Source organism: Semicossyphus pulcher, unplaced genomic scaffold, assembly GCF_022749685.1.
Source record: "Semicossyphus pulcher isolate SPU_LCO1_2020_fin unplaced genomic scaffold, fSemPul1.0.p SCAF_11, whole genome shotgun sequence".
In the NCBI taxonomy this organism is placed as follows: domain Eukaryota; kingdom Metazoa; phylum Chordata; class Actinopteri; order Labriformes; family Labridae; genus Semicossyphus; species Semicossyphus pulcher.
The window spans coordinates 17,811,218-17,839,123 of record NW_027211615.1 but is presented as its reverse complement, the minus strand read 5'-3'; the positions used below and the strand labels follow the sequence as shown (position 1 = coordinate 17,839,123).

At 41.4% G+C, this 27,906-nt stretch overlaps 2 protein-coding genes across 6 annotated transcripts in view; both read left to right on the top strand.

Annotated features, from left to right (window-relative positions):
- The window catches only part of evlb (Enah/Vasp-like b), a 53,038-nt gene extending 42,294 nt beyond the window's left edge, over positions 1-10,744 (top strand). For 3 of the 5 annotated variants that reach the window (XM_069656089.1, XM_069656081.1, XM_069656065.1), the window contains exons 4-13: positions 1,189-1,255; positions 5,568-5,635; positions 5,757-6,004; positions 6,145-6,242; positions 6,425-6,464; positions 6,768-6,819; positions 7,859-7,916; positions 8,011-8,071; positions 8,160-8,217; positions 9,746-10,744. In XM_069656089.1, the coding sequence (XP_069512190.1) occupies positions 1,189-1,255; positions 5,568-5,635; positions 5,757-6,004; positions 6,145-6,242; positions 6,425-6,464; positions 6,768-6,819; positions 7,859-7,916; positions 8,011-8,071; positions 8,160-8,217; positions 9,746-9,783 (788 nt within the window). In that variant the 3' untranslated portion in view covers positions 9,784-10,744. The remainder of the gene's footprint in view (positions 1-1,188; positions 1,256-5,567; positions 5,636-5,756; positions 6,005-6,144; positions 6,243-6,424; positions 6,465-6,767; positions 6,820-7,858; positions 7,917-8,010; positions 8,072-8,159; positions 8,218-9,745) is intronic. The other 2 variants (XM_069656097.1, XM_069656073.1) reach the window with 1 other exon arrangement.
- A 1,752-nt stretch (positions 10,745-12,496) lies between these two features.
- Positions 12,497-19,388, top strand: yy1b (YY1 transcription factor b). Its single transcript, XM_069657588.1, has 5 exons — positions 12,497-13,190; positions 14,495-14,645; positions 15,645-15,705; positions 16,149-16,307; positions 18,352-19,388. The coding sequence occupies exons 1-5, from the start codon at positions 12,650-12,652 to the stop codon at positions 18,532-18,534; spliced, it is 1,095 nt and encodes a 364-aa protein (XP_069513689.1). The 5' UTR covers positions 12,497-12,649; the 3' UTR covers positions 18,535-19,388.
- Positions 19,389-27,906: the final 8,518 nt, after the last annotated feature.

Sequence of the window (27,906 nt, the reverse complement as noted above, 5' to 3'; positions counted from 1 at the left end):
GAGAGTGACTGTGTGGAGCTGTAAAGCTGTTATGTAAGGGTCACCTTTCATTAGACAGACTGGATCTCTGGAAGCAACCCAAATGACAGAAACAAGTGTTTCCCCAGCAGCGTTAAACTGCCGAGCAATCATAAATCCAACAGACTTTACACCAAAGTCTTAAAACTTTATATCGCTGCATTTCTCAATTTGAAAAGAGGCAGGTGCCAGAAGTTAAATGTGAGCTCTGAGATGAACGACGTCCCAGAGGGGCGAAAAAAGTCTCATCGTACGCTGACGATTCACTCGTGTTTGATTGTAATCCCTGAGATGCCGCCCTGTTGTCCTCGTCTTATCATGTCTTAAATTAATTACTTCCCTATCTGCCTCTCCATCTGCACGTCTCACTTATGCTGTTAAATGGATTACATCTTAAGGGCCTTGTAGTTTGAATCATATCATCAGCAAGAAGGGGAGATGGTAGAGACAGTCACAAATCTTTGATAGTGAGTCTCCTCTCGTGTGATTTCACATCTTTGGGGCGTTTATTGTTTAATCGTCTAAAGGGTGGGGAAAATTGCAGCAAAAAAATGCAGGAAAATCTCTCTTGTCTTGTTTTTGACCCGAGGAGCGCATGTGTGAAGCTGCAGTGTGTCAATATGTCGAGAACCGCAGACGACAGAATTTCCTCTGTTTCCAATTTAACGGCTGCAGCTCAGACACGATCCAGACCTCGCTTTAAACGCTCTGTGACACAAAACACACAAAATCCAAGTTTCGTTTCACATGAAATACTCTGTCTGACTGACTGTGTGTGTGACTGTGTGTGTGTGTGTGTCGGATCGGTATATTGTTCCCTAATAGAGTATTATGTGTAAACTAATGAGCAGAGCGACAGCAGGGCCACACACACACACACACATTCACACACTCTTTGTAATGCTTGCTTTGTAATGTTCAAGTGGATTAATCAATTTATGTTAATTCACCTTGAGTGAAGGATTAATATGCTTTTCATTACGCATTAGTCATTACAGAAGAAAGAGGACATAATGATCAACCGCCGTTTAATTTCCTGTCATTTGGTTGTTAATTGTCTCCGCTGGGACTAATTTCAATTAACGTTACACTGCTTGTAATGGATTATTAAGGTCAACTCCACTTCATCTGTGTCTCCTTCTCTCCCCTTGTTTTCATTTGTGTCTCCAGGTCCGGCTGTGCAGCGTCAAGTCCAGAACGGACCGACTTCAGACGAGATAGAAGCTCAGAGAGCGAGGTAAAGATTTAACTGAAACAGTAAAAGGGTTAAACACAAAATAAACTATGCCCCTAAAAACGTCTAATTTTATGCAGTTTTAAGTAAAACTCCAATTTTATTCACTACCAGCAGATACGCAGCAACAGTAGCATCATAACTGTAAGACTGATGTTTACTCTCCTTTTAGCTCACTTTTGCTCTCCACCAACACCTGAAGAAAATATCTGACTCTTTAGCAGCTAAATGCTATTCTATGTTCACTAGCTAGATGCTAACTTTGTCTATCTACTGTATAGAGAGGGCAGATAGGTTTTTTAAATCTTCATAACTGGAAACAGCCGCCTGAAACGGAAAAATAAGGCAGTAGAGTGAACCAAAACAATAAAGTTTCAGGATATTAAAGAGAAAAAAACAGTGCTGAAATTAAAGCTGAGGGGAACTGCAGCCTAGTGTTTATGTTTATATGTATTCTTTATTATATATCGACTGAATAGTAATCATAATAATAATAATTAACTTTATTAATATAGCATTTAAAATCACAGTTATTGTCAGGACAGCGTGTAGCCTACTGTACGTCTACCTTTGAATGTATTGACTCTTTCATCACTGCAGCCTAGTTTACAGCCCATAACCTGTCACTCTGCAGCCTAATAACAGGAATGACAGATGCAATATAACCTTTGCAGCTCTTTATTATGCTAATAATCTGCCAGTGAACTGGGCAGAAGCATACAGTATTAGACACAGCTGTTTCCGTGACAACAATACAGCACAGGCTCTTAGTCCCCACCAGTGTTGTGGCGCTGTGTTTAGCTGCGGATGCTTCTTCAAATTTGAAGTAGAGCTCTTCGCAGCTGACGGGCACTTATCCTCCGGTCACAACATTTTACCGTCATGTTTCTCTTGTCCCTTGCGGCCAAAAATTCAAAATAATGGGAATATTTCCATGAAGTAAATGCTGTCCTCTCTGCCAACTGGCTTGTTGAATTAGCTAGCTACACATACGCACTGACACCTGTTTGTTTACCTTCTGCTGGTACGCAGCTACCGGCCAAGAAGTAGGAGACATTTCTTGTTACACAACAAAACTGTAATGCAACTACTCTAATGGATTACTTTGTGACGCATTACCCCAAACACATAAGACCTGATTAGATAGTGTATAACAAGAACAGCTGGAATTGATGTAAACTAGGCAATAAGCTACATTCATCATCAAAGTTTGTAGAAGAATGTATGTAGGGATTTAAAGACTAATGCTAAGCTAATACAATAATGCTAAACTAATACCCTCTCGGACTATGTGGGTTTGATTTGATCAGAGGAGCCTGGCAACTTAAGCAAACAACCCTGCCACTGTCATGTTGCCAAACTCCGATTGGCCAGACTATGTGACATCATCTTTTTCAAACAAAGCCACGCCCATTTCCAACCAGTGAAAGCAGACTAACACATAACACAGAAAACCTCTGATGTGATATAACCAAAACTTTTCTAACTGTGTCAGAGAATTGTGTTTTCATCCATCGCTCATCATGAGGCGCTGGTAGAGTAACAAAGCAACAAAAGCACAGAAACACAGAGACACTCCAAAGGCTGCTATATTTAGACCGTCCCACTGGTGATGTGACGTTTACTGCCTGCTTCTGAAATGTTTACCGGTGAGACTCTTTGTCTCTCAGGATGGCCTGTTCAGGACATTTACTACATGATGTCCAAACCAGCAGATGAACTCTGCGTGAACTCATCCAAAACAGAATATTGGATAGGATTATGCTCATAAGTGCAGTCCCATGTGTCCGACAACCTGTCACACACAGAGGAAATGAAGCCTGGCAGCTGAGATAAGCACACAGCTGACTTTTTATTCCCATTTTCTTTCATCCCCCTCCTCCTCTTAATACCTTCTGTCTCCCTCTCAGGACTCACTCCTGTGGGGAACAGTCAGATAAAGACAGTGAGCTTAAAAAACACAACATATTCCTTTTTTCTGCATCATTGTAGCAGATTGAATAATCCAGAATAAATGGATGGGTAGTGTCAAAATGACACTAGAGGCTATTTCTGTTCCTTACTAAGCATCTGGCATTTCTTCCACCGTGGCTGCTCCTTCTCTCAGACACAACAAGGTCTTTGTTGCTGTTTTTAAACCTTCTCCAGCTCTGCCCATTGGTTCAGCCAAATGCACGGCTTAAGAGAACAAATATGACGCCGTTATAGCTCTCTCTGATCCAATGTCTGCTAAAGTGTCCCTCCTGCACAAAGGATTACGTCTGTGATGGTGAGGGGAGATTGTGTGCTTATGCGAGCGGATTTCCTGTTTGTTTGTGTGTGTGTGTGTGTGTGTGTGTGTGTGTGTGTGTCAGCAGATGCAAATGAATTCAACTGAGCTCTCCAGTGGTAGCAGCTAAGTGTTGCTCAGCACCTCCGTCCCGCTGCGTGTGTTGCTGTCACATCAGGAAGGTTTTGCTGCCTCAGCACTTCTGCTCTCCAACACACAGCTGGAAAATTCCACTTCCCTCCCCAGGAGCTGTCTCCTTTCTCCTTTCTCTCCCGAGTCTTGACATACATATGCTTCTTGCATCAAAGGGGGAGATGTGCTGAGAGAGAGAGAGAGAGAGATGAAGAGGGTTTGATGGGGAGGAGGAGGTTGTAAGGTTGAGAGAGGAGATAGAAGGTGATGAGGTAGAGAGTGATTAAAGTTTGGATAGACGAGGAAGAAGACATTTACTGGGGAGACTGTGCTGAAGTGCCAAAAAGTTATTTTGAATAGATAGACAAGTAGACGACAAACTACAGAAATCAAAGCTGGCTTCATCGTGATGACGTCAGCAGAGAAAATCAGATTCAATTTAGATGCAATTTGCACAAAATTATGGGAGTCATGGAAACTGAGTTTGGTCTTAAAAAGCAGCAACAGCTTTCTCGATGTACTCCAAATATACGTTTTAGTTTATTTATTCAGTTCATTCAACTTTATTTTATTGCTGGAGGAGGAAATATATCAAAACAACGTCATGTTTTTGCTCTAAGTTAGTTTGTGGCAAGAAGTTACAATGAGTGTGTACATTACTATAAGTTTCATCCATCCATCCATTATCCATACTACTGTTCAGGGTCACGGGGGCTGGAGCCGATCCCAGCTGTCATTGGGCGAGTGGCAGGGATCACCCTGCACTGATCGGCAGTCAATCACAGGGCTGACACACAGCCACACCTACAGGGAAATTTAGAGTCACCAATGAAGCCAACGAGCATGTCTTTGGACATGCAAACTCCACACACGAAGGCCCCCTACATCCTAACTGGGATTCAAACTAGGAACCTTACAGCTGTGAGGCGACAGCTCTAACCACTGCACCACCGAGCTGCCCACTATAAGTTTCACACCAAACTAAAAAAGAAATAACACCATTTATTTAAAGCTGCACTAAATGTATGTGTTTTATTTCCACAAAGGTCAAATAACTTAAAGTAATGTGAAATGCGTTGCGAGCTGTGACAAACCCGAACATAATAATCACCTGACGCTGCAGTTCCCCTCAGCCCGCCTAAGAGAGGAGTTTTGGCATCTTTCAGCTGTTTTGTGTTTTTTTACCCTGCAACTTAATTATTTCTGATTAAGAGTTCTTTCCAACCGCTTCCAGGAAAACACCCACCATATATTTAAAGTATTTAAATATGCTACCTACCCAATATCAAACTACAGCCACTTAACAAAGTTAGCAGCTAGCAGATGAAGGAGAGATATTTGCTGCAGGACTTTAAAAATGACGAGTCAATATTCCGCAATTGGCCATAATCTTGACTCTAAATGAATGTACATTTTGCTGCACGTGCATGTTTGCCATGTGAACTTTGTCCATGTTGTATGGCTAAAAATCTGTAATATTACCGGTTATGATTCAGGATAAATTCATCAATCTGATATGTGGTGAAAGAACCTAAAGCCAAAACAATCTGACAACACAAACACTGATGAGGTCCTTTTATCATCTCTCATCCAGCTGTGAAATTCTGGAGAGGAACTGACAAGAAAGTACATTTGTGAAGCTTCATCTTTACTATATTTAGTCCTGTTTGCTCCCAGCTTGTGCTCAAAGCCTCCTGCAGTGATTTCTGCCTCTGAAGCCTTTTTAGTTCACTTGTCACTTTTCTTTGGACCTGCTGATGTTTGAAGTTTAAGGCAGGGGGACTTTTCTCTGGCTGCAGCTGTGAGGTGTTTGGCCGCTCTGCTCCCGTGGGAGCGTAAAATGACAGGATCGCAGATAGGACGTGACATTTGTGATATCATGTGGCCTCATGTGTTTCCTTCCTGTCCCTTTAGGCAGATGATGGAGCAGCAGCAGCAGATGCAGGCACACATGGAGCGGGAGCGACGGTCGTCCAACTCAGGTACTCACAGTAAAGAGGATATTTTTGTATCCTTCAAAATAAAATGCATTTCATCTTTGAAGTGCACCTGAACCCAAATACACAGTTATATATGACAGCTTACGTCACACTTTCCCTCCAGGTTCTCCTTTCCAAGGCCACCCTGCTGTTCTCTCCGTAGCCCCCCCTGTTATACCTCCTCCTATGAACATGGGTGGTCCTCCTCCTCCTCCACCTCCGCCGGGACCACCGCCACCCTCAGCGTTGGCACCCCAACCTCCTCTCCCTCCTCCCCTTCCTCTCGGTGGAGGGAGTTACGGGGATGAGCCGACGGCAGCGACGGGTCTCGCCGCTATGATCGCAGGAGCCAAACTGCGGCGCGTTCAGAGAGTGAGACAGCTAATCTTTGTGGCTTTGATGTTGTGATGAAGTCAAACAGGAGATAACAGGATTATCTCGTATCAGACATGCTATTTGTACATATCTGAGGGTTATAGTTAATCCGCATGTCATTCATGTCCTCTCCTCAGCCTGACGACAGCTCTTCAAGCGCCAAAAACGATGCCAACCGGACGAGCGGAGGAAGCGGAGGATTGATGGAGGAGATGAACGCTCTGCTGGCACGAAGGTCAGGGAGATGAGTGGGGAAACCACAGAACCATTGTGCATTGATACACTGCAGCCACAAAGAACATAATTGGTCACTAAAGCATTTAATCAAAGTGTAGTTTTCATAGTGATTTTTATTATAACTCTAAATAAAACTATTGACGTTCACTGTTCTTACTTGAGGCTTCTTCTTCTCCCCAGAAGGAAAGCAGCCTCAGAGAGGCCTGACGACAGCCAAAACGTGAGTGGATGGAAACCGTGATGGTTTGCAATCATGAAGCGGCTGTGATTTACAGTAATTAAGATGATGATTGAGGAAGTGATCGTGATTATGTTGGTGGTGATTAGGTTAAGGGGATCATTATTTTGATTGGATAGTGAGGAAAGTCTGAAATACAAACAATAACAGTAATAATGATGGAAAACATTACACACAAAGGACTGGGGTTAAAAAACAAACATGTAGTGTTTAGTGAAGACAGGATGAAAAAAATAATATCAAAATGTTTCTATAATAAAATTAAGGCCTTGTTTCTCCCTTCAGGATGATCCAAATTCTCCGTCACCCAGCACCCGGAGCGGACAGAACGCCACAGGTGGGAGATACTAAACACAGCACATGATGTCATGACGTAAAACATGTTTCCTGGATTTGCTGCAGTTTCAGAGACAACAATAATAAACACACAATACCCCACTGACAGTGAAAGAACGAGGCTCTTATATGATTACATGCCTGTGTTCATTGTGTATTTTCTTCAGGGGGTTTGTCATGTGATACATGATGATGCCTTTCGAGAATTACAGCTTCCTAAAAATGATATATTCCCAGTTACAGACTGACTCATTACATGATTTAATCAACTGAAACATATATTTAAAAAAACCTAATTATTGTATTTACTTAAGTTTTTCTTCTGCCGCTGTACACTTCTACAGATTAGGATTACACATAAAAAATATATAATACAATATAAAAAACTACAATGCATTTGTATGGAATAAACTTCCTAAAGTTATATAACCTACTTAATAAAAGTAAGTGCCTCTTGCAGCTACAACAGCAAATATTTCTTCTCCTACACAAATGCTTCTGTTTTCAAAACTTTTAAATATTAATTTCCTCGATAATTACTACTGTTATTGTTTTCCTTTTATTCATATTAACTTACTTCTCAGGTTCAGGTTACTTTATTTGTACCCACAGGTAGATTTGTGTAAAAAGAAGCCGACTCACTCTCTGTAAACCACACAATCAACAGCGTCCAGACAGACGAAGCTGAAATTTCCCATTTAATAGGGGGGAGTTATCATTTAAAATGGAGCCATGTTTACTTAATTCAAATTTTAGATTAGGGCTTTTGTTTAAATATTAAAGGGAACTCTGGGAAATGTAGGAAAGTGATAACTAAGGTGCGCAAATCAGATTGGAAAGAAATCAAAAAGTAAAGTAAATTCCTTAAAGAAACCTCTTTCTTCTCTTCTTGATGACTGAACAGAGAGTATCAGTTAATTGTTCATTAAGATTCAGATAATGAAGAGATTGTTGATCTCCCCTCCTGTATTTATACCTGGATGTCGATCTGCAGGCTCAAAGTCTGCTTAATGTAAACGTCTCTCCCTCCTCTGGTCTAGATGGTGCAAAGAAGCCGTGGGACCGAGCTAACTCTGCAGACAGGTCAATGGCTTCAAGGTGAGAGCTGGAAGGAACACAGCTTATATGATGTAATTATGAACATAAACAACAACAGTCAATGTAACAGAGAATGATTGTTTATGTTATGCAGGGTACGGCCCGCGGGGGGAGGCAGCGACGCAGACTCGTTAGACCTTGATAGAATGAAACAGGTAAAGACGACACACTGAAATACATTATATTAAGATGTGTGGTGATTTATGAACACTCATTTTTTTGTATTTGTTTCTGTGTCATCAGGAAATCTTGGAAGAGGTGTTTCGTGAATTGCACAAAGTGAAGGATGAAATCATTGATGGTATGTATAACTGTCTCTTTTCACTCCAAGGAGGAGTCCTCAATCAACACTCAGTAGCACAGTCCCTCCTCTAACATGTTGATGATGTTTAATTGGAAGTCTAACCAGTGGGATGATGGGAGTTTGGTTATTATGTAGAGCTGTGACCACTAGGTTGCAGTAGAGTCCAGGAAACATGAACAGAGAAGAAGCATACTGTACGTCAAGGGCTACAACACACACACATATAATGTGGTAGCTTACATAGATAACAATGCAAATACCTGTGCTTATAACAATATTATTAGTACTTCTTTAGTTAAACCTCATTGTTATAAATGAATGAATAATGCAGCCTAACTGATATTCCAAAATTACATTATAGGGACAGCAACACATTTACATACAAAAATAATACAGTTAATTAAATTATTATTACTACACATTATAAAAACTGTAATAACACATATAATGGACTTATATTTGCACAATATTATGACAAATTATTAAAATACACAATGCATGTATTTTTAAATATTATATAGCAATGATATTCCATCCAAAACAATGCAACATTTTTACATTAAAAATTACATTACAGACTAAAGCATATACATTTCTATGAATGATTAAGTATTACAACGTAACACTGTTTAAATACACACTCTATTACAGTCACTGTACCACATATGTTAGAGACTACTATGATAAAAAATGGATGAGAAAACTACAACTATTAAAATAACAATAATAGTTAATAAATTAATCCTGATAAATGACATTATCTATTACATTATATTGATTGTAACATGTATGTTATACATGTACAGACATTCCAACTTTCCATATACTTTATAAAGAAATGTACCCTGTTTGAAGATGATGTAATGATATGTTGACACATTATGGAATAACTCGCATAAGAAAAATGCCAGTCAATTGTTAATATGCAAAATAATATGTGTACATGAAGCATTTCATAGGCCTGTTTATTGCGATGTTAATCAATGTTACAGAAAGGCTCGTTTCCATTATATTTTTAAAGATGAATGCATTTTATTTCCCTTTTTTCTTTATTTGTTATTTATGTTACATCGTACTGAAAGTTGTACTGATATTATTTCTTTAAAGGGGCACATTTAAAATAAGGAAACTTTCAGGCAGCAGATGCAGAGATATTGCAACTTTTTTTTAAAAGCCTACATTTTTCACATTGCAACATCTTTGTTACTCCCTTCCCTGCAGATTAATACCCCAACTTTGTAATGCATGCTTCTGCTACATCTTTCTCTTTCATCTTTCAAGTCTCAGGCTAATTTGAGATAAGAATGATGACATCACTATGATGTAATCAGGTTTCTATTCCCTAGCTCCCTCCAGTGACAGAAGAGATTAAACAAGTGCTTTTAGAGGATGTGTTGAGTGCCCCTTTAACTAGTCACTTCAGGTCCCCTTTAAGCACAATTGAGACAGACCGTTTGTATATTATCAGCCTAATCTGTTTAATCAACCTGACTTTGTTCCTGTGTTTTCTCTCCTTTATCTGCAGCCATTAGACATGAACTCAGTCGAGTTAGCACGACATAATCTTTCAGAGCCACTCCCCGACATGAACCACCTTTTTGAAAAAAAACATCGCCCCTACAGCAGCTGCTGCGGCCCTGAGGAGGAGGAGGAGGAGGAGGAGGAGGAGGAGGAGAAATCAGGAACAGAGGCCCAAACTGTGACATCTACTCATCCTGTTCAGCTGCGGTGTTGAAGCAACACAGCGACGTTGCTGTAACACCTCAGACGTGTCTGTGTAGCGTTTGGTTTGTCTGTTTGGAGGACGTGGCCGGGGCTCACTCTCGCACTGATTCCTCTGATTTCTAAACATTTTCTGTCTGTTTGTTCGCCCTGTTCGCCCCTCTGTCCTCGGCCTGAAGGAAAACGGATAAAATTCACATGATTTTTATTTGTTTTGCTTTTGTCACGACATTTTTTATTATTACTATCATTTTCCTTATTATTACTTTCATTTTTACGATTGTCAATGTATTGTTAATATGAGTAGTAGTAGTGTAGTGAGTACAATGGTAATAATGAGGAAATGATAATGAGATTTGATAGTAATGGTAATGTTGATCATTATTATTGCACATCATTTTATGTCAGCCTTTTGTATTTTATATTGTTTTCATTTGTTTTTGTTTAAGAGCTCATCCAAAAATGTTTTCTCTTCATCACCTGGAACATTTTTTTAAAGGTTTTTTATCCTTTTGGCCGACACGGCTATGTGGCAGAAAAAAAACAGGCCCTGACCTGAAACCGAGGGTGGAAAAAACTTCTTTGGATATCGCAATCTTATAAACAAAAAAAAATTTAAATAATACACCAGAGTATTTGTGATCATGTTGTTAATAAAATGTTTATTGGCTGCAAGGATATGGTGAAGTATTGTTCATTTTATTCTCTCCTTTTATGACCAAGTGCTTCCTGGTTTGACAACGAAAAAAAGAAACGCACTCAGTTTAAAATGAATTCAAATAAAACTGTGAACAATGTCTTGGATAAATGACGCTGTCTCTTTCCTTTTGTGCCTGTCTGGTGCTTTTTTTCTGCTTGTAATATTTCTCTACAGTTTCAATGAAGAGGTGCCACAGCGGACAGCTGGTGCAGCACAGAGACGTGTGAAACATCTGAGCTGCTTCTGTGCGACCTTATTGTGTTGTTCAAGTGTTGTACATGATGAAGGATGCTGTTAGTGTCCTGTTAAAAGATAAAGATAACCCCAAATAATCAATTAAAATAGTACAGTTTTTATGCAATAGTTGATTTATTTACGAGGCAGGCATGCAAGTATTTCTTATAATAATCAGTAGATGTAAATTACCCATAACTGCACTTTAGATATAACCACACATGTGGTGTGTTCCCATCAACTCCGCCCCTTTTGGTTACATATAATGTACGTAGTTTTGCAGCTGTGGTATATAAGCTACACATTCTGTATTGCTTCCATCCACAGGATGCAGTTGGTGCAAACATAAATAGGAAAATGAAAATTGGTTCTCATTTATTTAGCTGGGTTATAAAGTCCAGATTTAACTGTACACACACTGTTTGACAGGATGAATAACACACTGCAGGCTACTTTACTAGTAAACACAAACTCCTGAGAAAATGTATTAGTCAACAGAAACCCCAGAAATTACTTTTGAGGGGAAAAAAAGGGAAATATGATTACACTGTCAGTTCACAATTATTGTTATAATTTTAAAGTCCAAGCATGGCATCAAATTAAAAACCTGCTGAAGCATCGCTTTCCACAAAGCACATGTGGCCACATCACAATTAGTGAAGTCACAGCAGGTGTTTGTCAAAAGCTGTCCATGGCAAAGCACCTGCTGTGACACCAGGGACTGAGGTGTGGTTACAGCTGCAGCATCCTAGAAAGCTTGAACCCATAGAGAGCAGCGCAGCAGCAGTGTTGTATTTTAATTGGCCACCCATCTACAGAGAGTTGTGCTATATTTAGAGTGATCATGATTTAATTCTAAACATAGCCTAAGGCTAGGGTAGATTTTTTTATTTGAGAAGCATTGTTGTGTACTTGTTGAGATTCTATTTACATCAATCAAACACTTTGAGGGAGAAAAGCAGTAATAGGGGTCTGTGGCAGTCGCAGGCCTGTAATGAGTCTGTCCAATCATGGTTGAATTCATTTATCTTCATCTTCTCTATATTGAGGTAATATGTCACAGAGCTGATGCTTAAGGCTGAAAGTGTTAATGAACTATTTTCTCTCCTGTAGGATTCCAGTTGGACTATTAACCAATTTAAAATCAACCAATAGAAATGATAATTGTCACTCCAGAACAGTAAAAATATATAAGGTTTGAGGGCTATTCAAAGCATGCATTTTCATTTAATCCCTTTAGGTTGAGAACTAGCTGCTAGTCATTATAGGCAACTTTTGGTACCTAATTTTGGGATCTCATCACTTGTGATGGATACTACTATTTTTGACATTTTATAGTTAAAATGATTACTTATAATAATTACAACCAGTGACGTTTTGTAATATGTGCAGCTCTAATTGCTAAAATCTTTTAGAACACTTGGATCAGAATACTATTATGTAATATATCCGTATAATGATATGTATCCTGAATGTAAGTGTTTCTGGGAAAAATACAACAAAATCCAATGTCACTGAAGTTGGGGAACCCCCCTAGCACCACCAGTACAAGGCCGTTATCGCAGGGTTCACCCAAGTCTCGCGATATTTGGGCAGTGGAGACCATAGTGGCTACGAGAACTGGCGTGGGACGGAGTGAAGAGAGTTGTTATCGAAGAAGAGGGAGAGCGGACAGAGGCAGGAGCAGAGCAGGGGGTGTGTGCGTGTGTTTGTGAGGTCCAAAAAGGAGCACAACACGGCGTGAATGAGAGAGGCAAGCTGGCGGACTACAACATGGCATCCGGAGATACGCTGTACATTGAGACAGACGGCTCGGAGATGCCGGCCGAGATCGTGGAGCTCCATGAGATAGAGGTGGAAACGATACCAGTGGAGACTATCGAGACCACGGTGGTTGGCGGGGATGACGACGACGACGACGGGCAGCCCATGATCGCGCTCCAGCCGCTGGTGACGGACGACCCAAGCTCGATGCACCATCACCAGGAGGTGATCCTGGTCCAGACCCGTGAGGAGGTGGTCGGTGGGGATGACTCGGACCTGCACACGGACGGGGGCAGTGGGTTCGAGGACCAGATCCTCATCCCGGTACCGGCTCCGGGGGTGGAGGACGAGTACATCGAGCAGACTCTAGTGACTGTGGCCGGGAAGAGCTCGGTGGGTCGGGTGAAACGGGGAGGCGGCACTGGTGGAAAGAAAGCGGGCAAAAAGAGCTATTTAAGCGGCGCGGAGGCCGGCGGAAGAAAATGGGAACAGAAGCAGGTGCAAATAAAGACACTGGAGGGGGAGTTTTCTGTTACAATGTGGGCATCGGGTAAGTAACGTCAGCCAAGCAGTGTCTGTTGTTAGCCTCTGCATGAGGCCTCGTGCCGGGGCGTTGTCCTGCTGCACCAGACTAGTTCCTGGAGTGGCCCGTTTCACTGTCGTGAAAAGCGAGAAATAATGCAAGTTTTCGATGCAAAACCCTTCTACATGATAGTGAAATGTTTTTGTTTTGAAGGGAGGCCATGTTTTAGGTGTTGCTGGGCGCCGCCATATTCCCCGAGACTCATAAGTATGGCGGCGGCCCCGAAAAGATGGCGATAGTCGCGGCCAGACAGAGATGGCGGCGGTGCGAGGGGGAGACAGATAGCTGAGTTTGGGACACTTACATGCCTTAAAAGAGTGGTGAATGTGGTGCTAAACTGTTTACTAATGAAGCGCCGGAGGGTTGTATAATCCCTATGAAAATTAAACCAGCGTGAAATTTTGAGTCAAGTCCTATTTATCCAGCAGTTAATCGTTTAGCAGTTAGCTCTGGTTGCTGCTGGTGGTGACGTAAACTCAGGAGACAGCTCTGCGTCTGCGTCAGGCGCGCTCACAGCTTCTGAGCAGTGTGATGCTACTGGATGCAATGTACAGTAGTGTCTATAAGATAAGCTATAATAACAGAGGCTTATTATAGCAACAGATATCTTATATTGTCTTTGTTTTTTCATAGCCAGCTGTTAAAAATTAGGCTGGTTTATATAACCCTTTGTGACACTTTATTAGTCCATTTCTGTCTGACTAAGCCGCTATATAGAGCTATTTTAAGGGCTCACCGCTGATTGGTTTAACTAGTTATGTTTTGTTTTTATTTGTATTACAGGTCTTAATTGTACAAAGTAATGAGTTGTAGTGTATTTTCGAGTCTAAATGAGGCCCCAAAATAGCTTATTTGGGTAAAATTGTCGTTCAGTACAGTATAAAATGTAATATTTTCACTTACATTGGTTTTTAGCGATGTTTGCACTTGCTTTCCTTAGTTTTTACTTTGCACGTTTGTCATGTTTATTTCTTATTTTAGTTAGCAAGGTGTCATAATAATTTGGTAATTTTAAATGTTATTATTTACATGTTTACAGCGCGTTTAATGCAAAGTATTGAGCAGATTTAAGTGGAAAATATTTGAATATAGCTAATTTTTCTAAAATAATACAATTTCAAGGTTATTATGCATTAATAATGTGACTCCTGGTAAAACTTGAGGGTCCATGCAGCTGCAGATGTTGTTGCCCTCCCTCACACTTTTTGCTAGGGAAACACCGTTATGTTATCCGTTCAGTCTCTGTAATGTATTTCTAGATGACCATGAAGACATCGACCATGAGTCGGTGGTGGAGGAGCAGATCGTCGGGGAGAACTCCCCTCCAGACTACTCCGAGTACATGACGGGGAAGAAGCTGCCCCCTGGTGGCATCCCGGGGATCGACCTGTCAGACCCAAAACAGCTGGCAGAGTTTGCCAGGTGAGTGTGTGCCTTGGGTTCTGCATCCTGTATGTGTAAACACATCTGTTTACTGAGGAACACGCAAACTGTGGGAAAGTCTAATGGATGTGCCAAAAGTGAAGCTTATGAGCTAAATGTGACTATGATACTCAGCATTTTGGAGACGCATTTTACTTACATTTCTAAGATTTTTCTCAATGTAATTTTGTATTGATTGGAATTGTGCTTCTTTTGGTTTCATTTGTCTCATGCTCATGTGTAGTTTAAAGCATGGAAGGATACTCTTAGGGCTGCATTTTAAAGACTTCTGTGCAATATAATATATGAAAATAGATTAGAAATTAAATAGAATGAAAACAAAAACACAATATGTGAGGGAAATCTAATTCTAAATAATAGTAAAAATAAGGATTAGAAAACATAAGATGGATGTTCATGAATAAATATATTAAAAATTGAGATCACTTATACACGTTTGTGTGTCTGGCATCTATTGATTCATGTTTCTGCACAAGCCGTAACCTATGTGTAAAGTATTCTGGGACTTGGGAAGGTGTGCCATTTTTATGTCTATGTGCTAAAGTAGAGCAAAATATTCAATGTCCTGTTACTATATTTTATTTTTCTTATATATATATATATGCAAAAAGGGTACCTATGGTGCTGCTGCACAAATGTGTCAGATTATATTTGGGGGTTGATGAGGGCTAGGCTACATAAGACCTCTGGAATTTAAATGGTGTTTTTTTGTTGTTGTTGTTTTTTGGCACATTTACACAAATCTTTTCACTCTCCTGGGCTGCTGTGGCCTGATATGTCATGTTGGGATGTTGTCCTTGTCACAGACCGCTCTATCAGCACTGATACTGGTTATTGATTAACTGTAAAAATCAACATTAAAATGAACTAGTGGTTGACATGGGTGCTTGTGTAAGAGGGATGGCTTTGTGCCCATGTGTCTGCTATTTGTTTTTTAAAAATCCCAAACAAACCAATCATGCGTTCTTTCCTCCACAGGATGAAGCCCAGGAAAGTCAAAGAGGACGATGCCCCCCGGACGATAGCTTGCCCTCATAAAGTGAGTTTAATGACAGAGTCCCAAAAGGAACTGTGTCATGCTTTTGCTAAAACACAAGGTCCCTGTTCCTGATGGGTTTAATAGTCTTATATTGCTGTCGGTGTTTTCGAAAATGTCTCTAAAGGTTATTTAAAAGTGGAGAAAGCACTTGAGTGTATTGATTTTCATGTACTTACCAGAACAATCCGGCCTTATCTGACCTCTGCATGTTGAGCTAATGTTAATGCTTTCATTAGCTCGATTAAAAAGAGCTAAATCCACTGATTTTTTAGGAATTAAACCCTTAAAACAAAAAATACTGAGGACACTTAAGTTTTATTTTTGTGCACAAGAAAACAAACCCCCCTTTAGGTGCACCACTTTAGAGTTTACAAGCCTGCTGCAAAGGCCCGTCCATTATTTGCTGTTTGTCAGCTGTGTTCTGCACTTACTTTGGTCCCCAGGGCTGCACAAAGATGTTCAGGGATAACTCAGCCATGAGGAAGCATCTCCACACCCACGGACCCCGCGTGCACGTCTGCGCAGAGTGCGGAAAGGCTTTTGTCGAGAGCTCCAAACTCAAACGTCACCAACTCGTTCACACAGGAGAGAAACCCTTCCAGGTCTGCATCTGGACGAACTTCACACTCCCACACAGATACATACACTCGCACTATTTTTACATTTTTAAGCACTTAAGCTCGTGACTATTTTAAGACAAATTAAAGCCAAGGAGAATGGGATCATAAGTAATCGCTCACTCGCAGGGTTCAAAATTATCACCCACTAACGGGCACGAGTCATTAAAACCTTGTGTTTGGTGGATAAACCAAAAGTCCCCATCTCATTAGCTGGTAACAAATCTTTGCATTATGTTTAACTTTATTCTCCAAAAGTCTCCATTTTTATTTGAATTGCTATAATTACCGACCAAAACAATAACAATCTATAATTTGGCTGCTATTTTTGACAAGTGAAACAGTCCTCTTCAGGTGACCGTCTGCCAAACCCTTCACTCTTAGTTACTGTTGTTTCTCCTGCCAAGCTCAAGTTCTTAAGCTGCCTTCGGCTGATGTTTCAGTGTTTCCATCTAACTCCTGACTTAAAATGAGCATCTTGTCAAACAATAATAATGTATTACGTGTTTCAAAAGCTACATACACAATATCACGCTAAAAGGCTGAGACTAAAGCTGCTCCCCCCAGGCCAAATGTCAGCGCCCTCGGGAACTGACGGAAAAGGAGAAGCTGTTTTATTTTTGTGTTGCAGCGTGATATGCAAAAATGTAAGATCACACTGCTGTTGCGTTCTGTCACTGCCCTGTTTGGCTGCTTGGTTCATTCTGTGTATTATCACACTGTAATTGCTGCAAGTGAAAAGGCTCTCAGGGCGGTCTTAACTTTGGCAGCTATTTTAGATTTAGTCTTAGTCTTAAGACAAAAAAGCTTCTTAGTTTTAGTCACATTTTACACAAAACATTAGTCAAAACGTTTTCTGTCTGTAAACTAACTGAATCAGCCTAATACAGGTTCAATCTGCTGTAAAGTCCTGTCATCCGTCCTTACATTAATTGTTTCCTGGCGAAGTTCTGCACAGGTAATATAGATCCTCAGCTGAGGTTATATGTGTAAATGGAAACTTCTGTAATGTAACGTTAAGCATGCAGAGCAACAGAACGAAGCCGTGCAGTTACAGCTTTGTTGCAGCTGCAGTGTCGATTCTCGTTTTAAACAGTCTGACTGAAGCAGACAGCCAGTGATCGCTCCTTTTTGTGTGTAAGAAGCGTCAAATGACGGCCCTTTTTCTGTGAGCACATTTTAGTGCCGTCTTGTCTCGTTAATGAAAAGAAAACATGACAACGTGTCGTCAGAGTTTTGATGATCAAATACCTATTTTTAGCTCGTCAACGTCTCGTCTACGCCATGGGAAATGATGGTCATCATTTTTGTTAACGATATTAACACTGTTTTAGGTTGAAGAACAAACTGAAGTGTTGAGCAAAGGTTACATTGTTTTGGGTAACTTTGGCTGTTCCTTCCAAAAACCAATTAAAGGCGGAACAGATCATTCAAAGTTAGCTCAAACTGTGTTATCATCGAGGGCCAGCTTTCACACAGTAGGTTAACACTACACTACGGATCTGCAGGTTGTAATTCTAGTTGGGTTTTTTTTAAACAAAACCCTGTAACCCCTAACTAGTGTATAGCAGTTTGTTTATGCCTTTTCCTTGTAATCAACGCTCAGTACTTTTCAAGTTATTGAGCCATCAAGCTTGACCTGCTTACAATTTTTTTTTTAAGATTATTTTTTTGGCCTTTTTTGATAGACAGGACAGTGGATAGTGTCGGAAACAGGGGATGACATGTGGCAAAAGGCCGAGGGCGGGAGTTGATATTTACAATTTTTGCTTAAGTTAGAGTAGGTAAAGACACCCCTTGACTTTTGCACTTGTTTGTTGTTGTCTTTTGCTGTTGTGAAGGTTAAAGAAACATACAGGCTCTTAGAGTAAATCACTTTTATTAAATTCTTATTCACAACGATGGACAAAAGTAGAAATCAAAAGCTTCACAGCCCCAGAGAGATTTAACTGCTTGCCGTTTGGCCAGGATTTAGACGGTGTATAATCCACGTGAAGTCTGACCCCCCTGCTCCTCTCATGTCTTTCAGTGTACCTTTGAAGGCTGCGGGAAAAGGTTTTCTCTGGACTTCAACCTGCGCACACACGTGCGGATCCACACTGGAGACCGACCCTACGTCTGTCCCTTCGACGGCTGCAATAAGAAGTTTGCGCAGTCGACCAACCTCAAGTCTCACATCCTCACACACGCCAAAGCCAAAAATAACCAATGAGAGCCCATCCACCAGCGTCAGAACCACACAGAAGAAGAGAGAGCATCAGAATCCTCTTTTGAACACGGAAAAGAAAAGACTTATTGATTTATACAAAAAATCTGACAGATTAAGAGACTTAAAAACACTGAAATCCAGCTTGTTTTCCTGCGTCCCCTTTCTTCTGCTGTCATATCGGATGAGGAACACAGTGACTATTCCCTGAAGCCCCAGCCAACACAGTCCCTCTTTCTCTCCAGTGGCACTCAGCTTCCAGAAGATGGAACTCGCGGACAAACATCAGAGACTTATTTTTACCAGAGCGAGGAGAGAAGCAGCAATCTATTAGTATTTTTATTTTCTCACATAGCTTTTATTTTCCTCGAGTGTGCATATTGTACACTTGTCTCAGGCTATGTTTAGTAACGATGTGATTATTTCCCCCCTTCCTGCATTATGAGGTCGTACCTATGATACAAACGTTTCACATGTATGAGAAGTTTAAAAACAGCTGTATGTTTGCATTTCCATACCTTTGGTTGTATTTTTCTCTAACCACAGAATAACCTTGTATACTTGTATTGTATGGCTGTATTGAAATTACGTAGACATAGATAGAGGTGTGATTTAAACTGTTAACCAATTAAACTTTTAGTCATGAGTTGCTTTATATTTTCTATGAACTGACTTTACACAGATGAATGAGTAACGTGCTCGGAGCGTCTCAGTTGAAGCGTACATTGAGTGGACTGCGAGACCATCACCTTTGTTAGAATGTAATGTACAGACGTCGACCATTAACTTCCTTTGTTCATATTTACACCCATGTATCTCAACTGCCCACAATAAAACGGGTCATTCCAACCCTGATGAAATATACGCACGCTTTTATCAAGTGTTCCTTTCTGATGGACCATTGTTCCTCTACGCCAGCATGTGCTGGTGACTAAAACTTGAGCACAGCTTGAGCAACCATTAAATACAAACGTTTTCTAATTTAAGCCCCATAAACGTGAAGATTTGCTACCTCTCGCAGGAAGCCAGCTATAAGAATCGGACAATGGTTGCTTTAATGAGTAGTAAGAGAGAAGTCGGTTAATGAGAAAATAATGGTTAGTCGCAGCTTCTTTTCATACTGCTGACAAGCTTTATCCAAAGCAGTATCTTCACATTGTGTTTGTACCTGTGAGGAAGCTTTTTATAACAATCATACCCGTCATGCATGAAGATCAGCTTTCACACATTCAAGACCTGCTTTGAAAACAGGAACATTCTGCGAGCTGCTAATGGAAGAGGCTATCAGGTCCTTTTTACAACATCCTGTTTTTTTGATTTGATTTCTCCACACGTGCAAACGCAACTCATGAAAATGTGTTCGAAGCTGGACATACAATTACCATGATGCTTGTAGTATACATATATTTAAGGTAAATACTTAGATGTCATGTTATTTTGTACTTTAACTCCACTATATATCTAAAGAAAATAAATGTATTTGACAGTTAATTTAACTAGATAATTTGCCGGTTAGAACAAAGACGTTTCCAATAACTGAAAAACATATGATCTGTCTTTCTTTATTTATAGGTTGGTATATAAAGCAGTTCAAATTAGCTCCATTAATGTACTGCTGACATGTTGATACAACAGTTCTAATGATGTACTGAGCCATTCTGCATAGCGACTGCTTTATTCTTAACTCAAACATATGCACTTTTACTTCAGTACATTATTTAATGCGGGATCATCACTTGTAAAGGAGCGTTTGGCTTTTGCCTTTATTTACAGGAGACAGCTGGAGAGAGACAGGAGGCATGCACCAAACGCTCAGCACACCAGGAGCAGATCCTGCAATCAGCGCATCGAGGGCTGCAGCCTCTGTATATCACAAGTGGACAGCATTAAGTATAGGTGTGAACACACTCAGGACGGATTGATGATTAATGTGTCTTTGCTGTTCAAAAGACCTTCTGGCTAAACCCTCCTGATTCTCCAACCACTCATTTTAACAGTCCAATCACCCGGAGGCTTCTGCCCCTGTCCTCCGCTCTTAGGCCCAAAAAGTAGTCCATCAATGACCACACAAAATCCATTTAAGTCAAATAATTTTTAATTGTCAGGGAAAAGACAGAAAACAGTTCAAATCTCCCTTATAAGGAGACAAAGAAGAAGAAGAAGAAATATTCTCACAGGAAAGCTTGATCCAGTAAAATTATGTTTTTTCAGCTTTAAAAAATTCACCCCTGTGGCCTCGGTTCTGGGGTAAGTAAACACACCTCGAGCTCCCCAAAGTGTATTTTGTCAGAGATAAATAAATCTGTAACCCTCCCTGTCACTCTTCATTTATATCTGACTCAGGCTACAAGACTTTTTTTTAAAAGCTGCATCAGCTCGGTGAAACTTACTTCCTTCCTTAAGTCCTTCCTTCCTTCCTCTCCCAGGTCTCCACTTGCAGTTTTTCGAGTTTAAGTAAGTCCTTTCCTTTTTCGGCTCATCCGGCAGGATTAGCACAACTGTCTGCCTCAGCGTCCTGCTAAGATCCTCCGGTCTTTAGGCCTCTGATCCTGGCCGTCCAGCTGCAGACCGGCTCTCATCGCTGCCCCCTTCTGGCTTTGAACTGTAATGATTCTCCCCCAGGTGACGGAGCTGTCCGTGGTGCTGATCCCCAGGCGGTGCATAACACGACCTCATTGAGCTGATTTGTTTGTTTAAGGAGATCTCTTTGGTCTTGATAACTTGTGTCCTCGCTTGTCAGTCACACAGGACGATGCAGGGGCGAGAGAAAAACAAAATAAGGAGCTGTGTTGTTTCTGTGAGAGAATAAATTGATTCAGCTGCGGGGCATTCTTGATGTCTTATTGGCTTTTTTAGCCTCCAAACAGCTCAGACGGGCTGCTTGAAATTCAGAACCAGGCGCATTTTATCTCTACCTGAGACCAAGTTTGAGCGGAGTGATGTGTGAGTCCATCCCCTGCGTGCGCGTGTGTGTGTGTGTGTGTGTAGGGTCTAATTCAGGCATGATTCCACTTGGGGGGCTCTGTCTGCCTTTTTGTTTTTTTCCTTCTAAGGGAGCATTTATTCACAGGATTGGTTGTTTTGATTGACAAAGGCAGGGGAGAGTAAATGCACTACTTGTTATGCAGCTGAAGTCTGTCAAGCCTGCAACACCTGCTCTCTTTCAGATGCTTATTTCATTATGGCTCCCCTCTCCCAGGAGTCAAAGCACTTGTATGTCTTTTTTTTGTGTCTATTTTTAATTCCTTGCTGCGTGTTTACCTGGATGTTATTCCTCTCCTTTCTTTCTCTCCAGCTTTGGACAAGTCTTAGCTGATTTTGAAGCCGAGGCTGATCTCACCTACAATCTCGAACGCCTGGATTTTCTTTCATTAGTTTGACTCCCTCTCTGTTGCAAGCAAACAAAGGTCTATCACGCCGAAGCGTACCAGGCAGCCTTGGCAAGTCAGATACTCTAAAGCCCTTCATCTGTGAGTGGAAAACTAAATCAGAAAAATCCTCACAGATCAACCCTCAGCTCTCCGCGGTTCATTATTTATTTTACATTTCTTAATAACACCTCTGCCAGGATCTTTCTCGCGCTTGTGCTCTGCTTGTCAAGAGCTGAATTTCAGAGTTGTTAGATGTAAATAAATCCTGAGGCAAGCTTCCACCCGAGCAAAAATGATAGTGTATAAGCTGTGTCGAGCATTACATTAGTGTATGCTGTTTAAGTCTTCATATAAGGAAGGCGCACAAGTTTAAGCCCATTAAAGGCGAGTTTACTGCAAATACGTACGTGTACAAATGCACTTATATGTAGATTTATCCTCCACTACATCCAACCTGTCAGTGACTATAATGCCTAACTCCCCCATCGCTCCGTCAAACAGCCAATTGGACGAGAAGACATGCAGAACAGCCCAGCTCAATTCCCTCCAATCTGCAGGTCAAATCTGTGAACTTAAATCTGTTCCAGACGCGTTTAAATCTCTTGAAGTGCCTTTTTTTTGCGTTACGCACAGCCAGAGATGCTATTTCCATGCAGAAAATATGTTGCCAAGGTAACAGAGGAGAGTGAGAGCGTATGTGTGTGTGCGTGTGTGTGTAAGAGGCTGAGATACCCCCTGAATACCAGGACTGCCGCTGCAGACGTAGAGCACATCGCTCCACCCTGTCAGCAGCACATTTTCTACTCTCCTCTCACGTCTGAATTCCGTCTCCGCGTGCTCTAAATGTCGTCGGGTTTTTTGTTTTCCGTCCCTGTTTGCTGAACTGTCACACCACAGAGCGGTGCAGCTTGTAATTCATCTTCCACTTCCCTGCTCTTTCTGCGCCTCACCCTCTTCTTCACCTCTGCTCCCTTTATCAGCTCGCTTTCTCTCTGACTGTCGCTACCTATATATAGACCTCTTTCCCTTTCTCTCTCTCCTCTGCGTTTCTCTCTCTCTCTATCTGAGTACACCTGTCTTTATTCTCCTCCTCGCTCAGTCTGTCAAACTCAAATACGCTTCACTAGCGAGGCCGTAATTAACTGAACTGTTGCCAAAGTAGGTTGTGCAATGTTTACATAGTCATTAAAATAATTCTGGATGTTAAAAAGACATGCACATTACACACTATCACACACCATATGCTACACCTATCCTCCTGTGTGGGTGTATCACCTAGACCTCATTTAATAGTTAGGGTTATTTCTTGTGCTAAAAAGTATAAAACTGCTGATTCCAACCTCCCACATTTGAACAAAACAAACTATTTGAAGGGGTTTTGTCGGGCCACCCACCACACTACAGGATAAACTGTGTTCAGTTAAGTAATCACATTTACTCTATATGTGCTTTACTTAAAGCTACTGTGAGGAAGTTTCGGTTTGTGTCGATTTTGGCGCCCCCTGTGGACAAAGCCGTACTTCTTTTCTCTTTGCTGATTTTGTCATGTACCTGTCAAAGCTGGTGTTCTCTGTAATCTATAGAAGCAATAATATTTGAAATTGGCGCCATAGCTGTGGAGAAAGTTGTTCAAACAGCTCGTGGTTTCGCCCATTCTGCATTCCTACAACACCCAGCGTGCATTGCGCCCCTCCCTCTGAAAGGAATGGCCCAGCGAGAGACGCTGGAGTGAAATACTACTGTTTTCCAGGACATTGATCGCTGCAGGCAATGGCTCAGAGAGGTACAGAATCCGAAACGCAACGAGAATATACCGATGGATCGTCTAAAGAATCTTCAGGTCTGCAGTCTACATTTCAAACCTGACGATTTTGAACGAGATATGCCATCGGAGGCGGGCATCCTAGATTGAGGAAGTAGTTTAGCGAGCTCCCTGGCCTCCACCAGATGATGCGTTTTACGTCGTCTGGCGGAGGTTTTCCAGGGCCCATTGGAGCAGCGGATAGCGTCCTCCAAAGGCACAGAGCAAAATAGCATTTTTTTCCTACCATAATGGCGTTAGCTCTCCAGTCATATGTATCATTAACTTTAAATCTTTGCCCTTGAAATTTTAAACAAAGGCAGCATGCAGTTAATCGCGCTGTCTGACCCCCCACCAGCAGTTTCAGGCAATAAAAATAACTATATAGAAATAATTAATCTCGTCACTGATGGTCTGTTTTGCTTTTGTAGCTCGTATAGAGTCATCAGAATTAATTTCAGTCTGTTTCCTAACCAGTGAAAAACTCCTCACAGGAGCTTTAACAACAATTTTGAGTTACTTTACTTTAACATTTTCGATTTTAAAGCAACTTTTTTATTTAATTTAGCTTCATTTCAGACGGATATATTGTACTCTTCCCTCACTATAATGATCAGTTTTAGTCACTGCAGCTGCAGTAATTGGCAACATTTAAATACACATTAAAATATATAATTAGGGGTGCTGGTTTAGCTCTATGGTTAAAGCAAACACCCCATATACAGAGGCTCAGTCCTTGATGCAGCAGCCTCGGTTTGTCTCCGACCCTCGGTCCTTTGCTGCATGTCATCCCCACTCTCTCCTCCTTTTAGACTCTATCCACTGTCCTACAGAATAAAAGCAAAGGCCAAAAAATAATCTTTAAAAACATATAATTAGATTATAAAAAACAATTCGTTGTTTAAGATTAAACCAGTAGTCCTCTGCCTTTTTGGCTTGTAACGCCTTACAATGAGCAGAGTGTAGCTGAGGCTTCTTGTTCACTGAGGCCCGAAAGATTTCATTATTTCCAATAAATTACTAAAAATCTAATATTGTTTTTTTTAAAAGATAATTGTTTGGCCTTTCATGCCTTTATTTATAGAGAAAACAGTGGATAGTGTTGGAAACAGGGGAAGAGAGTGTGGAGGATAACATGCGGCAAAAGGCCGAAGGGGGGAGTCAAACCCAGGCCCACTGCATAGAAGACTGTGGCCTCTGTGCACCGGGCGCAGATTCAACCACTGAGCCAAACCGGCACCCCAAAAAATATAATATTCTAATGAAAATTGTGCATTAACTCTGCAGAACTCTGGATTGTCTTCTCTGCTAACACATTAATCATTTAACGACCCCTCTGATTTCTTTGGTGACCCTTGGGAGAGGGCTCAGCCCCTGCTTTGTAACCCCTTGAGTCAAATACAAGCTTATTTCTCACTAACATAATCCATGTTGAAAGTAAAATGCTCCTCACTGAGGCATAAGTATAAAGAATCTATGTGTTTGAAAGCAAGACTTATTATAGAGTATTTTACAATGTTGTCTTTGGGTTCTTCCTCGATCACTGTCACATTAGAAGGAACATGTACACATGAATAACTAACGACAATAGTAATTAGTTGCAGCGCTACAATATCATCTATTGTAATGAGGAGCTTTGAAGTCTGAGAGCGTGTCAAACTCTCAGTTGTTGAGTCTTTTTTTGGTAACACGCCTGGTTCTTCTGTCTTCATACAGACAGCAGAGAAGCATTAAGTGTTGCTCAGTCTCTACATCCAGTTCTTGGCGCTGACGCTCCTCTCTGGGTTGCCAGGTTTGTCTCTGTCCACCAGTCTCAGTGGCCAAATCATGATCACCTACTTTGTATTCAGTTTCTGTTGTTGCTGAATTAATCAGCCGTTTATTTTGTCTGTTCTTTGCTTAATAGCTTTGAGTTTGTGTTTTTGTGTTTGATGTTCCCGATGGCCCAGATTGTGTGAAGGTTGTACTCTTCTGTCACAGTAGTCTGTATCTATCTCTTTCCCCCCGTGCCTCTCCCACATCAGCCGCCACACGTCAATCACAAATCGACCTTTGTTTGATTAATGCCTCATTTCAGGATCCTCATCACGTCCCCGCTTCGCTCCACCCGGTCACTAAAGGTGAAATCTCTTCAAAAGAGCACAGGCAGCTGCATCTACATTTCAGATCAGTGACTGTACGCCAGTGCAGAGCGGTGATGGGCCTGCGGGCTCTGCGCTGCAAACGTGGTCACAGTCTGATCAAAAGACCTTTAAAGCCCTGTTTATGAAGACACACCTGACATACTCAATTCTAGCCGCGGTGGCTCTGTCCCATCAGCTGCTGACGATGACAAGTGATCAAACGATAACCGAGGGGCCACTGCTCTGTTATTTTCTGTCCTTATCCCCATGTGTGTTAGCATGTACGCTTTATATGCCCAATTAGTGTGAAATTCATGTTAAATGTGACACCATGGTTTGATATCTCAACTTAACAAGCGCACTTAGATGCGATCGCATGAGCAATAAACAAGATTAGCACACAGTAACACAATCAGCTGATAATCCGTAGTGTGAGCTGGTTAAGAAAGCCTCGAAGCCAAGTGTGGATGTAGAAACTATTCAGCTGCTGCCAAGCGAGATGCAGGCGTGCAGCAGGAACATGTTACAGTTCGGGACCACTTGGTGCTTATGCAAAAAAATGTGGCCCCCGACCTCCCAGCAGCTTCCTATCCTCCATTACCAGCAGCCTGAAGCGATAACAAGATTAGCATAAGCACTTTTGGTAAGTCACTGTGAATGGGATCCTTAAAGAGGCTTAAGCTGCCCCCCCCCCCCCCCCCCCCCCCTCCAGCAGCTGATAGATGGTTGGGAACAGGGGCGGGGCCAGGGGGTGGCCTGGGGTGGCATGGGCCCCCCTTGAAATCTGATTGCGCTCCCATCAAATAAACCTAAACTATGATTGACTACATGTGATTTTTTCTATCTCCTTTTTATAATCGAAACTAGATCTCTACTCCCAGACTCGTCTTACTCCTGTTCCAATCCCTGAACCCATCGGCTGCCATCTGACGATGATATAGCCTATGGCAGAGACGGCCACCTCTTTAGGGCTTCCGGTGTAGCCAGCGTTTAGCGATAATGGACTTCCAGCCAGAACTTTCTTAGCAACTTGAGGAGCCAGAATGGAGTTGTAGTTGAGATACGACGACTAAGAACGGATTGTTAGCTGCACTTGCACTTACTCTTTTTCCTGCACGCAACCAAAGTCTGCTGATATGTAATTGGTCAATACTACTCAGACTACAAACACACTACAAAGGGAAACCAGAACACTTGGAATTGACTGTCTTAAAAAGCACTTTTTTAGTCAGACCACTCAAAGCGCTTTTACACTACATGTCACATTCACCCTTTCACCAACACACATTCGCATACCGATGGCAAAGGCTACTATGCAAAGTGTCAATTTCCAATCAGGAACTAACTACTGCAGCACACAGGAATCGAACCGCCAACCTTCCAATTGGGAGACGACCGATTCTACCAGTGAGTCACAGCTGCCCAATGAGTCCAACACTTCCTGTATTAAAATCCGGAACCGCACCAACAGATTCTACATTATCATGTAAACAGAGATTAACATCATCCATACATTACTGTAACTGTTATTGTTTGTGTGTCGGTTCATTGTCTCATTGTCTAGTTGTTAGTTTCTTGTCTTTTATGTCTTTATCTGTCCGTCCAGGGCAGAAATTAAAGGGGGGATATTATGCTAATTTCAAGCTTCATATTTCTTCATATATTCATATTTCTATTTATTGATACCTGTGGAGTAGCTTAGCATAATTTACAGTTTAAAAAAACATTTTTCTCACACTGCTGCGCTGTGCAGGCCCTCATACAGCCTCTGCCTGAAACCACTCAGTCAGCTCTGTCCCTTTAAGAAGCCCCGCCCCCTACAAGTCCACTTTCTTCTGATTGGCCAGCTCTCCGAAGCCTGCTGAGGCTGCACTTTGTGACATCACAAAGTGCAGCGTGTAGAAAAAAACAGTGTGAAACGTGGCATTCACAGCAGCCTGCAGACTGAGCTGAGAAGCCTGGGGATTACTCCAACATACTTTTACCTACAGATTTAAAACTTCACCCATGTTTAGTCTGGACATCCAACATTGTAACATTATATATATGTCTTACAATGTGAAACAGCATAATACCCCCTCTT